The sequence below is a fragment of the Pelodiscus sinensis genome, chromosome 11 (genome assembly GCF_049634645.1).
Source record: "Pelodiscus sinensis isolate JC-2024 chromosome 11, ASM4963464v1, whole genome shotgun sequence".
Classification (NCBI taxonomy): Eukaryota; Metazoa; Chordata; order Testudines; family Trionychidae; genus Pelodiscus; species Pelodiscus sinensis.
This window is the reverse complement of record NC_134721.1, coordinates 26,974,932-26,991,456: the sequence shown is the minus strand read 5'-3', so window position 1 is coordinate 26,991,456 and position 16,525 is coordinate 26,974,932. Positions and strand designations below refer to the sequence as shown.

General features: G+C 40.4%; 1 protein-coding gene across 1 annotated transcript in view; it reads right to left on the bottom strand.

The window, feature by feature from the left end:
* DNAH12 (dynein axonemal heavy chain 12) overlaps window positions 1-16,525 on the bottom strand; it is a 235,540-nt gene that overhangs the window by 111,343 nt on the left and 107,672 nt on the right. Inside the window, exons 32-40 of the mRNA XM_014577420.3 lie at window positions 11,071-11,211; window positions 9,048-9,131; window positions 8,762-8,950; window positions 7,455-7,574; window positions 5,932-6,120; window positions 4,831-4,985; window positions 3,747-3,885; window positions 2,609-2,775; window positions 889-1,144 (exon numbers count right to left, since the gene is read on the bottom strand). Coding sequence (XP_014432906.2) covers window positions 889-1,144; window positions 2,609-2,775; window positions 3,747-3,885; window positions 4,831-4,985; window positions 5,932-6,120; window positions 7,455-7,574; window positions 8,762-8,950; window positions 9,048-9,131; window positions 11,071-11,211 — 1,440 coding nt within the window. The remainder of the gene's footprint in view (window positions 1-888; window positions 1,145-2,608; window positions 2,776-3,746; window positions 3,886-4,830; window positions 4,986-5,931; window positions 6,121-7,454; window positions 7,575-8,761; window positions 8,951-9,047; window positions 9,132-11,070; window positions 11,212-16,525) is intronic.

The following is a 16,525-nucleotide window of genomic DNA, read 5'->3' as shown; positions in this document are numbered from 1 at the left end:
AAACAGGAAACTAACAGAATTCTTAATTTTGTGATCAACTGTTGAGGAGAAGAGCTTGTTCTGCCTCTATCTGAGGGCAGCAACTAAGGAACTGGCAGGACCCAGACCTTGTGCACGAGAGAAAGGACTCAAATGTCGCGAGGCGCTGACCGTGCATGTGAGGTCCAACTGACTACTGCTATTGAAGACTCCAATCTGCGGCGCCAGGACGAGCCCAACACCCACAGGGACATCACTCGAAGAAGAAATAATGCTCTACCCACAAAAATAAGTTAACTTCATATAAATCAGGAGCGGGCAATAATTTTGCGGGGGGGGGGGGGCTCTTAATGAACTTTAATGAACTTTGGTTCATGGTCACAGGCCAGCTCCACTTCCCACCCCGGAAGGCATGAGGTCTCAGGCGGTTCCCTCTAGGCACCATATGCCCTTGGCGCAGAAGAGGGGCGGGGGGACTTCACGCGCTCTCCAGGCTAATCAGGACCTAGGGGTGGGGGGTGTATGTGAAGTCATTTGCTGTTCAAAATGGCTGGTGGCTGCCTCTAAGTGCCATGCACCCCTGGCTGGGGAGGAAGCCACTAGTCACTTTGAAGAGTGAATGACTTTGCACACTCCTCCACCCCCAGATCTTGGATTGGCCGAGGGGCAGGGGATCGGCAGGGTGGGCCACAGGCTGGATCAAATGGCTTGGTGGGCCGGATTCAGGGTGGGCCACATCTTACCCAATCCTGATATAAATAAATCCTGCTGAATTGTCCATACTTTGAAAACAGAAATAGGGACATAGATTTCCCAAACTCCAATATCTTCCATTAAATCAATCTGGAATCTGTAGTACTTTACCAAGTAATGGAAAATGAAACTTTCAGGACGGTATTTGCTTCTTACCTCCATTGTGCCATTGACAATTTGGGTTCCAATTGTGAAGAATTCAGGAGCAAATTCGTTATTTCTAAGGTAAAAAGCTACTATGGTAGAGAAAATACGGACCATAGTTTCATCACTAAAGGAGTTAATGGTGCAAATGTTGAAATGTCGCAGAAAACGAGATGTAACAGGATTTCTTCCACCTCCTGGAGGTCCCATAGCAGCTAGCAATTGTATGTCAACCAGTGTAATTTTATTTGTGTCCTTTAAATCATACCTTTAAAACAAATTACAATGTGATATTTAGCTAATTACAGATACAACAAGGCAGTCGTAATGCAAGTAGTCTGATATATCTGTAATAGTACAGAGTATTTTAGATATACTTTACACCCGAATTCTACAAAGACAGCCATGCAGATGGACCCTTGAGGTGACTTCTATGAAACTTCAAATGGGGTCATGAACACATATACATGTTTTGCTTTGAAGCACTGAGGAAGCCAGTAGTTTCGTGTGAAATTAAAATTAATTTCACACACTAAGTTTGCAAAGGGATCATGTGCATGTCTTGGGCAAATTCATTTAAAATTTTGAGCAAAACTTCACAAACATTTTTTGCAGTGTTTGTCCACCCGAAGCTTTTATTCCAAAATAAAACATTGCGCATCTACACTGCAAGGCATTATTTCGAAATTATGTCGAGCTGGAGAACTTCTTACTCTGACTCATGGTAACCTTCATTTCATGAGGAGTAAGGAAAGTCGAAGGAAGGGCGTTCTTCCTTCAACTTCCTGCAGTGTATGAAGCGCCAAAAGCCAAATTAAGCTATTTTGATGTAAGTTAGGCAATTGACGTAGGTGAAGTTGTGTAGACGTGCCATAAGACTATTGTGCAGGTTGCTAATTTTTCAATTTGTTTGCTGGTCTGAAAAAACTGTTTTTTATCAAACAAAGTATTTTGTTCCACCAGAAATGAAATATTTTATACCTATATCATGATTTTTTAAAAGGAATTTAAGTCCTTAACAGACAAAATGAATGACTATTAGGAGTACAGTCACTAGGTCTGCAGTGAGGTTGGACTCAACCTTCAGACCCTCTTTACAGCCTAGCATGCTCACATGTTGGAACTATTTTACAATATGTACAAATTTAAGAGAATCCTGGAGGCCATGATTAACTGGCAGGTGAAACTGAAGAATAACTAATTCAGCAACTGGATCTCTGGATGTAAATTAGACATATCAAAATTGCAAATGAAGCTGGGATTTAAATTTCCCATGCTTCATTTGCATAATGGCGTTGTGGCATTCTTTCGAAAAATGCTATTTCAAAAGTGAAACCGCAGTCTAGATGCAGTTCTTTCTAAAAGAAAAGCCTTTTTTGAAAGATCCCATGCTCCTCAATGAGAAAAAGGCTTTTATTTTAGAAAGAACTGCGTCTAGACCATGGTTTCACTTTCAAAATAGTGTTTTTTGAAAGAACACTGTGACATTTCGAAAGAGGGATGTAGTTTAGATATACCCCTTAGTGTATAACTAAAAGGCAATACAAAGATTATTTAAAGTGTAAGTAATTTTAAAAAGGCAATAGTGCCTGATAAAATATAAATAATATTCGATTTAAGAGAACATGTCTGAAAATTAAATTAAAGTTAATTAATGATATTAATAATAATGGCAAAATTATCCACTTAATTACTGAAAGTGTATTTACTATAAGCTATCTTGAATAATTACCAAATTCCATGGTCAAAAAACTGTCTTAAAAGTTCAATAGGAGGCTGAGCTCCATATTTCTCCAATGCAGGCATATTCATATCATCAACAAAGATGACACACTTCTTTCCCATAGGAGGTCCAAATACTCCTTTGCGTCTTTTGTCCAGCCTCGCCATAATTATGTTCTAAAAAGCAAAATGGGACGACTTAAAAAATAGATTTAATATGCAGCTCGATATATTGCATAATGGAAAATAGTGCACTGAAACACTTCACGGCTTTTATAATTAAGAAGATGCTAAATTGGAAAATATGTGTGTGAATTTTGTGACAGATCCAGACTAGCTGATTGCTGCACACTAATGGAGGGAAGATATGCCAGGGCCTGGGTGAACAGTTTTCTCTTCCCGGAATATACAGGGCCGAGTTTAGAGGATCATAATCAGGCAGGCACCAGGGGCAATTAGAGCTTACTAGAGGATTTTAAAATTAAAACAATACCAGGCAAGCATCCGGGGGCAATTAGAGTTTACTGGAATATTTTAAAATTAAAACAAAACAAAACCCAATTTCACTTATATGCAGTTTAGCCACATGCTCATTCTTCATTATAAGGATTAGCTGTGTTGAATCATAATACATTATTTCTGGAACGTTTATTGTTTTTCATTTTTTTCCACAGCTGGGAATTTTTATTTATTGATCCTAGATTTCTAAAATCAAGTTTAGCTCACATCTCTGAACTCACACAGACATATGAAAAGAAACAGAAAAAATTGTTTGACAAATATCAAATAAACAATAAGAAGTTTAACCCCAATTAAACCAAGCCATACACTTATCTACTAAGGTGACAACCTCAGTGATCAGATGCTCTTTACACTATACCCTGAACACAAGCTCTGAGACCAAAAGGAGATGTGAATTCCAGGGCAGCAGTAAAAAAAAAAAAATTGATATTTTATTTTTAAGCATTTCATTGATATAAAATGGTTCCAGAAACCATTATTTCTATAAAAATGTATTACTATAAAAATCACACAAATGTATCTTGATATGACTGAGCAAAATCGTATCCGCTCAAATTCCAAGTAAATATACATCTCTGTCTATATAATCTTATTTTAATTAATGTAAACCAGCTGTTTCTACCTACCTGGATCTGATTGGCACTAGTCCGGGCTGAAAAATTAATAAAGAATGGAAAGTATCTTTCCTTTTCCAAGTTGTTCATTAACTTATCCTTCACATATGCAGACTTCCCAGTACCTGTAGGTCCCACAAAAAGCAATGGTCTTTGCAAAAAAAAAAATAATAATAATAATCAGTAAATCAAAGACAAAATAGTAGATACAACATACACCCAGTTAAACTAAAACTGAAATACTGAACAAAGTTGATCTACTTGTAAATATGTATAAACCACTAAAACACCAAAATGTTAAAAAGTATATTAAATGTTATTCTTAGTTAGGGTGACTCTACACCGCACCCTAAACTCAAAGTAAGATATGCAATTTCCATAATCCTATATAAAATCTATTTCGCAATAGCTTATTTTGAAAATTGGCGTGTCTACCCAGCGCCAAATTTCAAAATAATGTGCTATTTCAAGACATCACTTAATAAGGGATGCCAACATAGCACGCCCGTTATTTAAAAAAATATTTCAAAACAACAGGCAGCTTGTGTAGATCCCTCCGGTATCCTGTGTAGACATACCCTTAGATGGCAGCCGGGAGGAGGGAGGGGTTATAGATGTGATTTTATAATCTTCAGCAACTCACTAATGAAATATTTTAAAGCAAATTTTAAACTAAAGTCTTGTAGACTACCACAGTAAATTAAAAAACTGACAGTATATACCTGGAGTTGGCAAATGCCTGTTAAATGGCTTCAATACCCACTTGAATGGATCTTTCAAAGGTTAAATGTTCCGCTAATAAATCTGTCAGGCTTTTTCATTTTTAACTAGATTCTCTCAGGACAAAGCAGAGCCACAGAACAGGGAAAGGAAGAGGTGGATGGGTGGACATTAAGACCCAATGTTGCCCCAGATTTTTGGGTGCCCTATGTAGCTGCATATTCTGTGTAGGGGTAAGGATGGCACTTCTGGGGGCCTAATGCAGAAGTATTAAAATCAACAGAAAGACTCCATGGATTTCAGGAGTCTTTGAATAAAATTCTATATGAACTGTAACAAAATCATTCCTAGTTTGGCATGAAAAGAATGGTCTTACTTTCCATGGGTGATGCATAAGTCCATCAAATAGGTATATCGGATTGTATCCAAAGTTGGGACAATGATGTCTTGAATCTTAACATTTTTGTCATCGCTATATTTACTGCTTTTAATGGCTTCATTCCAATGCACCCAACGTCCTTTGCCTTTCAACTAAGAAGAAATATATTTTTCAATTACAATGGAAAACACAATGCTGACATATGTTCAAAAGGTTTTCTTTAGCACTACAATGGAAAACACAATGCTGACATATGTTCAAAAGGTTTTCTTTAGCACTTAACTATTTTACAAGTTAATGTAATATTGAGTATTTCAGATTATTTTATGTTTATTTTCCTCACTACAAGTGTTCCCTGTAAGCTGTGTACTTGAGCAGTCACCCAGGAGAGAGTTAACAGCTGCTCAGCTGATTAACAGAGCACACACAGTGCCCGTGGCCAGCATCATATGTTTCTATTGGTAGTGCACATCTGCACATGCTGTGGTACATATAACAAACATTATTCCACTCACTGGTGGGAAAAAATTACTCACTGCACTAGTAACGAGCAAACCTTAAAAGGAATGGACAGTCATTTTAGAAATGTATTGGATGTTCTGACCCCTTTCTTTCTCCTACCTCTTTACAACCCTCTTATCCAGGAAAATATTCACACACATGCTAAATTTAAGCATATGCTTAATCCGACTGAAGACAATATGTCTATAAATATGCTTAAGTTTAAGAATGTAGCTTCCCTCTATAGAAAACTCAAAAGTCCAAGGGCCTCAACTGCAGCTGAACTGAAATGCAACACAGTCTAGGCACACCTTATGTAAATTGGGTAGCCATTTTCTAAAAAGTTCTATTCAGAAAGTCAGTGCATTCTTCTAATAGAAAAACTAATTACGAAATAAAATATATCTTTATTGTCAACCAATAGTTGTTCATTTAGTCCCCTAAAGGCCCAATCCTGCTTCCAATAGAGTCGGTTAATCCTGCCGCCAATGAATTCTAAGAAGCTAACATTTCCACCTAGATGAATTCTTCCCTCACTTATAGTTTTAAGGATCTATTTGAACCACACTAAAAATGAGTAATCAGTAAATTTCATACCTCATACATATAGTCATAGACCAAGCCTTTCTCATCAAAGGGACAGTCCCATTTACCTACAGCTGGTGGCACTGGATGAGCCTCAGATTTTCCTGCTAAAACATCCCTCGTAAAGTTATCAAAAAGAACTCTGCTGTCACTGTCACAAGTTCCACCAATGGACCAAACCATGGAGAAAGCAAAACAAGCCTGTGAGGACAAGAAGATAAACAATTACCATTTAAAAATAACAACTATTGCATAATCTGATCAACAATATTTAATGGCATGGAATACTATTATGCTGAAAATTGCTAACTGTCATTGTAGGAGTCTTCAAGCCAAAGATAATCACGCATCTGGTTAAGGATAAGCAGAAGTAGTTAAGCCCTTTTTTGTAGTGACAGCTCTGGAAACAATTGAAGATACCACCCAATGCACTGAGCTGTATGATTTGAGGGACTATAACAGAGTTTAAAGAGAAGCTAGATAATTTCATGGAGGTTAGATCCATAAAAGGCTATTAGCCAGGGGATAGAAATGGTGTCCCTGGCCTCTGTTTGTGGAGATGGATGGCACGAGACAAATTGCTTGATCATTGTCTTCGGTCCACCCCCTCTGGGGCACCTGATGCTGGCCACTGTTGGCAGACAGGCTACTGGGCTAGATGGACCTTTGGTCTGACCCAGGATGGCCATTCCTATGTCTTCACTGTACACAATAAAGCTAGTAGCATATGTATCCGTTTATCTGTTTTAGAGGAGAAAGCCAGGGAACAAATCACACTTATCACTGTAGTATATAAGTGCCTGAATGTCAGCTTTCAGAGGCAGAGGTTCTTCCATACAGAATTCACTACAACCTGCATTACAAATAAAACATGATACCAAATCCCTGATGATTCTAAATGAATATGTGATGCTGCAGATAGTCTGAAGGGGTGAGATTCACTCCCCGTACATGAAGCTTGAGAATTCAGGCTCAACGTAAGTGAAGTGAAGGGATTTGAAATGTACTCCTTCACCAAGCCAGGACCTGGGCCAGGACTCAATGCTGCTCCAATGAAACAACCCTTCGTATTAACTGTGTGAAGCATAATGTAGAACCCACTCACAGACCACCTCCAAAGTGGCAAATGCAGTTATACCTGCACATCATTCCTTTCCCAACATACAATCATGGCTTTAGCTAGCTGTTTGGTCTAATTACAACATAAATTTGGTAAAACCAACATTTTCTAAATTAATTGACAATAGTTGGAAAATGGTTGAAATATAGCTGTGTAAGTAATTACTAATCCATTATCACTAGAATGTCTGAGCACCTCCCAAGTTTTAGAAAAGTAGCAACAAAACAGTCTCTCACTTTCTTCCTTCATTTACCAAATCGAAGTGAACTTGACTAATTAGCGTGTGTGTGTGTGTGTGTGTGTGTGCAATGCACTTATTGCAAGAAAGTCAAGATGAAGAGATTAATTTTGCAAAAGACCTATTATCAATTAATTCCTCTTTTCCTTTTTTAAATATATCTAGTAAAAGACTAACCATAATCCATGTGTGGATATTTTTGTTTGTAGGATCCTTTTGCACAGTTTGAAAAAGTAACATTTCAAAAAGTCGAGTGAGAGACACTACAGCATTGCTGTTACTTGTGGAAACCAGCTCCTACAAGACACAAAGAATGGAAAATGATGAATATCACAGTATTAAATACTTCTCACAAATTTTAGTATATCTTTTGGGAAAACAACCTTATATTATGAGAGTCCATTTGTTCAAGAACTCCTCCCAAAAAGTAAGAGCTAGAATCACCAAATTTGGTATGCAGCTTCCTCTAATCTGAACTTAAATCAAGGTCAGGGTTTGGTTGTGCCAGGACAACTGGAAGCTCTGGGAATGAGACTATTTTCTATAACAGGGAAAGGGAAGGGCAGAGAGAGAAGGGACACAATACTGAGAGTGGCCACTGGGGGCAGCAAGTCTGCAAGGGTGAGCTACACTGCAGAGAGTCACTGGGGGCAGCTGTACCACCAAGAAAGTGTCCAGCATAGCTGGGGATCCACCATCTTGCCTGACAACAGACCAGGTAAGTAGTCCCTCTGCCCCAAATTCTTTCCCCCCAGCCCTTGGCCTCAGTGCTGAGGAGAGACAGAAGGCCCCTAGCCCTGAGTACCTTCTCACCACCCAACCCTCATTTTCTCACTCCCCCATGTACCCAGCCTCCTGCCCTGCTCCCCCCACCCCACATCCACCTCCTGCCCTGCTCCCGCCACCCTGCTCCCCCCATCCCACATCCACCTGCCCTGAAGCACCCAGGCAATGCCTAGTAAGTTTTCTAGTTAAATTATATATTGGCTCCAAAGAAAGGATTTACACTGTTTTTCTTTTATTTTTAATGGCAAAATCCTTTTCTCTACTTCTGTCCCTAAAAAGTTACCTCTTCATCTGTAATATTGACTCTGACAATAATGCACCTTTCCAAAATTAGGCATAATATATACAATGCTATAGATTCAGCATTGGGAGCACCACTTATTGTATTGCATATTGGGCATCACATATACTATTTTTCCTAAGATAAAATAATCCTTTTTCCTCCTCTCAAACTTCTGGTGAAAACTTTTTTCACTCATTACATTACTGGTTAGATTTTATCTGCAAATTGTACCTAATATTCTTAGTCACATTTTCCAAATGTGCTAAAATAGTTGTCCTCTCAAAATCAAGTGCAAATCTATTGCATTTGCAAAAACCTGCCACTACCATCAGTAATTGTTCTTTCATAGGACACGGAGAATGGAATGGAAACAGCAACATAATTATTTTGGTGAAAATAAACACACAAAAAATACCTTGCATTGTTGTTTACGAAATCTTAAGGCTGGTGGTATCAACCAGTTAAAAAGTTCTTGCAGAAGATCTTGCTGATCCTTTTGTTTTAGGGCTTCGGGTAAGCTGTTCATCCAAGAGGTTACAAGAGGCATCCAGCCTAGCTGTAATGGCTCCAAATAAATCATGCCACAGCGACTGACTGTAGCTGGCTAAAGAAGAATAGTAAATTTAGACCCTATCCACGCATCATTATATATGTATAATTGTGCAATTGTGGATAATGTTTTAACTGACTACTAAACTTACTGAAGCCTGGGAAAGGTCCATTGTTTCAAAGATCAGACTCATCTGAGCAGACATTTGAATGATTTCCCCACTCATCAAACAAAGCTAAATATGAAGAAGAGTTCATTTAACACACACAGTTATGAATATTAGCAAAATCTTATACAACGATCTATTTCAATTGTAAATTAATATGTTTCGATTGCTGGATGATCTCCACATCAAAATGAGTGAAGTTAACTATAGTAAATGGAAGCTTCAGGGAGTAGCCGAGTTAATCTGTACAGGATAAACTTAAAAAACAAATACTGGCCAGGTAGCACGTTACAGACTAACAAAACATGTAGCTGGCATCATGAGCTTTCGTGGGCACAGCCCACTTATTCAGATGACCAGGGTTTTGAGGTTAGGATGTGCAGACCCAAAATAAATAAGGGAGAAGGGGGAAGGAAAAAAAGAAAGAGGGCCAGGAAACAAGCAGCAGAGGTTATTACAAAAATCAAAGGGAAAAACAGGAAGGCAGAATAGGCAATCAGTAAGTACCTAAAGATTGGTGATAGAGATGCAGCCGTGTTAGTCTTTAAAGTGCATAGTTCTGTCTTTTGTTTTATCTAAAGATTGGATAGTTAAAACAAAGCAGATAAGGATCAAAGTCAATAGATGGGGGGGGGGGAGATACTACCACAAGAATCTACATAAAGAGCTGTTTGCACCTTCATTGAATGTTAGGTTGTGCAAACAGCTCTTTATGTAGATTCTTGTGTTAGTTTCCCCCTTATCTATTGACTTAGATCGTTACTGCTTCTCCCTTCTCCCCTATTTATTTTGGGTCTGCACATCCTAAACTCAAAACTCTGGTCATCTGAAAAAGTGGGCTGTGCCCATGAAAGTTCATGATACCATCTACATGTTTTTTAGTCTATAAAGTGTACCAGACCAGTTTTTGTTTTTTAAGTTCATAGTAAATGGGAAAGACTAACCATTACCCATCACAACAACAATCATTTGAAACAGTGAGCAATTTCTATTCGCTTTGGGCCAAATTCTATGATTTCTCCACTCAAATCATTTGTCTATTAAATGTGGAAATAGGAATTGTAGTTGTAGTATACAGGACTCAAACAATTTTTAGAACCTGCTAGAAGAGGAAATCACAGGCAAAGAATAAATATCGGACCTCATTTTTCTCACTTATACCAGTTTTAAACTAATTAATATATTAACTTAAGTGGAGTTACTTCTTATTTACACTGATATAAGAAAAGAACCAAACCAATTACCCACTGGGTGCATCTAGACTGGCAAGATTTTGCACAAAAGTGGCTGCTTTTGCGCAAAAACTTGCCTCCTGTCTACACTGGCCGCGAGAATTTGCGCAAGAGCACTGATGTTCTAATGTAAGAAATCAGTGCTTCTTGCACAAATACTTTGACGCTCCCACTCAGGAATAAGCCCTCTTGAACAAGAATACTTGCGCAAGAGGGCCAGTGTAGAGAGGAACCTTAATTTCTTGCGCAAGAAAGCCCGATGGCTAAAATGGCCATCGGAGCTTTCTTGCGCAAAAGTGTGTCTATACTGGGCACGGATGCTTTTGCGCAAAAGCAAATATTTTGCGCAAATGCACTTGCCAATATAGACGCTCTCTTGCGCAAATACTTTTAACAGAAAAACTTTTCTGTTAAAAGTATTTGCGCAAAATCATGCCAGTGGAGAGGCAGCCTTTCTGTAAGTTTTACAAAATAAGTTTTACACAATTATCTTTCAAAACAAAAATATTAATGAAAATATTAATAAACTAGGATAAACTCGTGCTTCAAACTACAGAATGTCAAGTTTTTCCAGGAAAACCCCATGTCTCTGAAGTCAGGCACGCAAAAATATAAAAAAACCTGAGGACCATATTTTAAATTTGAGGCTGTGAGGTCTTGCAAAGAAGAATCATTATTAAATTTCAAGTATTATTGCTACAATTGCTGTTTTCTTTTATATGTAGTATTATGTTTCTTAGGTGGCACAGCATTTTCTTTAGACATTTATGTTTTACCTTTTTGTTGTCATCCAGCACTGTGTTCATACTCTCTATCCACAGAGTATCAATAGGACCATCAAAAACAACCCATTTACGGTCTGGTGACTCAGATAAAGCAAATTCTCGGAAAGTGTTGGCAACAATACCATCTGTCCACTAAACCAGGAAAAAAATGGTAAAGGGAAGTTTTAAAAATACTAAATCTAAACTTAATGAGACTACACATATGCTTAGATGCTTTGCTGGATCAGGGCTCTACTTAGCTCAAGTTAATGAACAAACAGAAGAGCTAAGTAAAAACACTGACAAGTGTTAAGAACTATTATAAATACTACTGATCCTTTGTCAAGCAGTAGTTGAATTCAGGACTTTGCAAGTCTCAGTTTTCCATCTGGAACAGAAACTGGCGACAAAAAAAAACAGATTTTTTGTGTGTGTAATTTGCTTGTGTACAAAATATACACAAGTCTTGTTTCCTCAGAAAAAAAGGTGGTAATGAAGAGCACACGGGCAACTCCCTCTTGCACAAAAGGTGAAATAATGCACCTCTGTCCTGTTTCCAAAAACTGCCATGCTAATTGCTCATGTCTCTTTATGGGAAATGTCCAGCACAGGTACTCATTACAAAGGGGATACAGTTCTCTAATAAACAGGAGTTGGAAGAGGATTTAGACAGGAAGGACTCCTATAAAGAAGATGGGGAAAGTGGGGTTGGAGCTCCTAATGTTTGGTACAGTAGAGACAACATCCCGTTTTTCCAGAACTATTAGCCTTCTCACAAGGGGAAGGGAGCAACATTCCAAAAATGGACAGGGACCAGGCTGGGAAGGGGGAGGGCTGATGGAAACCCTCCCAAATAGGTAGAACTGATTAAGTAATGAATGACAACCTGAACTGTATGATTTGCTTCCTGGTATTCACAGATAAATTATGTGAATAAATTTGTAGCTTAATTAAACCACATCCACAGCATCTTGTTTTTCCTCCTGTGTGGCTATGAAAAACTAGTTATCTTGCACTTCCTGAATCTCCCAAAGTCTCATGAAAATTTCCCTACTTCACAGAGAGTCTCCTCTTCCTCAGTTTTACATTAAGACAACCCTCAGAGCTATGAATACCAGAGGAACAAAGGTTGTCCATAACTCTGAAACATTTGTAACTCTGAATAAACGTAATGGTTGTTCTTTCAGTTTGCAACTGAACACCAACTTAATATAGCTTTCAAACTTTACTAAGCAGAATTAAAATGCTGCTTTCACTCCCTTTTCTAGTAATTTATGTTTAACACAATCATGTACTGTATTTGGGTGGGGTTTTTTGTATTTGTTTCTGTTGCTGCCTGATTGCATACTTGTAGTTCCAAATGATTTGTGTGCTTGACTAGTCAGTTCATAACTCTGGTGTCATAACTATGACTTTACTGGAAAGCTATAGGCCAAATGTTTGTCTACATAGTTTTTGTACTGCTTTAATTATACCAGTACAGAAAATCATATAGTTTAACTATAACGTGAATAGTTATATTAGTATAAATGCACTTATATCACTATCACTCAAAACCCATATAAGCACCCGTATACTGATATATCCGCTTCCACATTAGGGGCTGTACTGAGTTAACTACAGTGAAATACAAATCATGAGTATAGCCAAAAAAGTTAAAGCAGTACAAAAAACTGTGTAGTCCATACCCACAGCTGCTCATGCAGACCATGTGGCTCTGAAAGATAAGCCTGGAGGTCTATCCTCCTTCAGTGCAGGAACCTCAGCATCTCTATTGTTATATACAGAAGAGCAATTTAATTCACACATTACGTTCTGCATAAAGTTATAGCATTGCATCTCTTGCTCTTTTTTTGTAGGGAGTTTCATACTGAGGGTTTATATATCAATGACCTTTACCTGCAAACTATTAGCACCTTTTGCCATAACAATGTATCTTTACATTTGGTCCATTTATTCAGAAATGTAAGAATTTCTGTTCTCAGGGTAATCTTCACAGGTAATCTCTGGTAAAATCTTCACATTTGTTAATGTGAGTGACCAACACCTGGGTATGAGCACACAAATCAGGCTAGCCTGAATGTGAGCAGCCACACAGCAAAGCCACAGCCAAATTACTGTGTCCTCACTAGTAATGCTGTCCTCCCCCAGTCAGTGTAAGGTGGTCAGATTTCTGGGGGCATCTCCCATGGCTATTGGTGATCCTGTGAATTGAGTAAATTGTGGAACAAAAGGAAGTTACTCACCCTGTGCAGTAATGATTGTTCTTAGAGGTGTATGTCCCTATGGTGATGGGACATCCAGGAGCCTCAGATTGAAGCTTTTTTGTGCAGTTGTCAGCAGGCCACACATACACAGAGAGCACCTTGTGCTGCTCTTGCTTCAGCACCCCGTGCACATGGCCCAACCCCCCTTCCTCGCTTATGTCCAAGTAACTAAGACTCTGAATAGAGGGGAGGAATGGAGGGTTGCAGAGCATCCATGGGAACACACACCTCGAAGAACAGTCATTACTGCACAGTGTGAGTAACTTCCTTTTCTTCTTCAGGTGATGTCCTCATGGATTCTCCATTGTTGGTGACTATAAAGCAGTACACAACATAGATGATGAGAAATGGAGTCACTGCTTGGTGGCTAAAGATAGGACTGCTGTAGCCACCACTGTAACTGTTGCCAGTTGAGGCATTATTGCGTAGTGCCTGGCAAAGGTGTGGTCCAATGACTAAGTGGCTACTTGGTAAATGTCCTTAAAGGCCATGTTGCTTAGAAAAGTCATGGAGGTTGCAATAGAATGGGTGGAATGTGCCTTTGGTGGGACTGTCAATGGTTTGTTGCAAAGGAAATGGCACCCAAGTATACATGATGATATCCATCTGGAGATACGTTGCACAGAAATTGGTGCGCCCTTCTAATGTGCTTTGATGGATATGAAGAGGTGTGGAGACTTCTGTAATGATTGTGTCCTATCTATATAAAAGTCCAGAGCCCTGCGAATATCCAGGGTATGGAGCATAGCATCCCTGGGGGATGTGAGAGGCTTGGGAAAAAATGTTGGTAATACTATGGGCTCGTTGACATAGAATGCTGTGCTGATCTTGGGTAGAAATGTTGGGTGTGGTTGAAAGGTCACTCTGTCCTTGGTGAAGACCATATATGGTAGTCTGACCATCAGGGCTCCTATCTCGTTCACCCTCTTTGTCGAGATAATAGCTGTCAAGAATAGCACCTTCATTAGAGTGGGAAAGTCACCATGGGCTCAAAGGGAAGTCTCATGAAACAGTCTAGAACCAAGTTCAAGTCCCAGGTAGGGGCTGGAGCTCTATGCAAAGGGTAAAGGTTCTGAGGCCTTTCAGGAACCTCCTGGGTATGGACTGTGTGAAGATGGATGATCCATCTATTCATTCGTGGAATGTCACTATTGCTGCAAGATGTACCTTGACAGAGTAGATTGATTGAAAGCGGACAGGGGGCTGCAGACAGGGGAGTTTAAGAGGGAGAGCAAGAGATCCTGCTGCTGAACAGGCTACCAGGTGAGAGTACTAGCTTTCGGTGTGAGTGAGTTTGCTCGACTGTTTGAATTTTGATTCTGATTTCAAGTGATTTCAGTTTCAGTTACTGTGGCAGTTGGGGTTGTGTGTCTGGGAGTGTTTGATCCTTTGTTCCCTTGATTGCCTTTGATCAGCCTCAGGATCAGCCTTCCCCTGTGTGACTAACGAGGGGGTAGGCCTGACATAGGAGAGCAGGCTTTAAAGGCCAGAGGCAGAGTGACCAGGGGAGCGAAGTGGACAGGGGGCTGCAGACAGAGAGTTTGAAAGAGGGAGGCCTACTATGGTCGGGAAGACCTGCAACACCTGTGCCAGCATTGCTTCTGTCTCCTCCACCTATGCCTGTAGCCAGACAGACCACTGACCATGGAAGCCTCTACCCAGATCCTGGTGTGGTTTTGCAGGGACTGTGGCTTGCAATTCTCACTTACTGAAATCGAGGCTGAGGGGACCATCCAATGTGAAAGGTGCCTGCTGGTAGAATCTCTCAAGAAGCAAGTGGGAGAGCTACAGGAGGAGGTGGCTAGGCTGAGGAGCATCCAAATCCAGGAGCAATTCCTGGACAGTATTCATGTGGAGACAGCTGAGGTAGCTGTTCTACTACATAAGACCGCTGACATACCACTGGTGGAGGAGGAGATGGCTCGGGGGTGGGGCACTGGCAGTTGGTCACTTTTGGCAGCAGGTGTGCTCCATCCCTGCTCCCAACCCTCCTACCGTGGTACTGGGAAACCGTTATGCTCTTCTTGATACAAGAGATAAGGAATCACCCCCTACATTTGAGGAGGAGAAGCCTTGTACCCCTAAGGCTGGAGATCTGCTGCCACCACTGTGAGGAGGAAACATAGGGTAGTGGTGGTCAGAGACTCTCTTCTGAGGGGGACGGAGGAGCCCATCTGTCACCCTGACATGTCATCTCAGGAGGTATGCTACCTGCCGGGGGCCCATATCCAAGACATTATAGAGGCACTGTCGAGGATTATCTGGCCTTCTGACTACTACCCCATGCTACTCATCCATGTGGACACTAATGATACTGTGAGGTGTGACACTGAGTGGATCAAGACTGACTACAGGATTCTGGGAGTACGGGTGAAGAAGTTTGGAGCACAGGTGGTATTCTCTTCAGTCCTTTCTGTCAAAGGTGTAGCCAGACATGAACCCCATCTTGTTTCTCCCCCCCCCCAGAGAGCAAGAGAAAGGCAGTCAGCCTTTGATGCTCTGGGAACGTAGGTGTGCTGCCTGTCCCTGACTCTACCATAAACAGAAACTAGACAGTAAATGGGCTAGCTGATGACCCGGAGCCTCCCGCAGCCCTGATGGCTAGTACCAGTAATTGACATGCCTGCACTGTCCCAGGAGAGGAATCTTCGCCCATCACATACCAGAGGTGCCCATTGTCTGCATTTTCCCAGGTGTGAATTATGCTTGGCACCCTTCGTGGGAAACTTGGCATTCAAAGCCATTTTTCCTAATTGGCCACTTGAGACCAGGAAGAAGCCTACGTGACCCAAGGGGTATAAAGAGGGGTTTAGTAGCCCACCCCATTTGAGCTGTTTCAATCATCTACACCTGCTGGCAGGTATTGATTGTCCCCCAAGGTCTGTGAGACGCCCAACCTCGCCCTACTTCTTCCCGAGGGACTGAGAGAAAGATGCTGGCCACGCCAAGTCTGGAACGCAGGGGTGAGAGCAGGAGTCACCAGCTAGGTGTCTATTTTGCATGCATTTAGTAAGAGCTCAGAGAACCAAAAAGGTTTCATGGTACCTGTAAGTGACTTATCAGTGTAATTTCTGTCCTGTCCTTTGTAGTGGCTGTGTTATCTGTAACACAGTAGTAGCATTTAACAGCTAAGTTTACCCTGTAACAATAAAATAGTAACTGTTTAAGCTTTAACCTGACTCCTTCAGTTGCTGTAACAG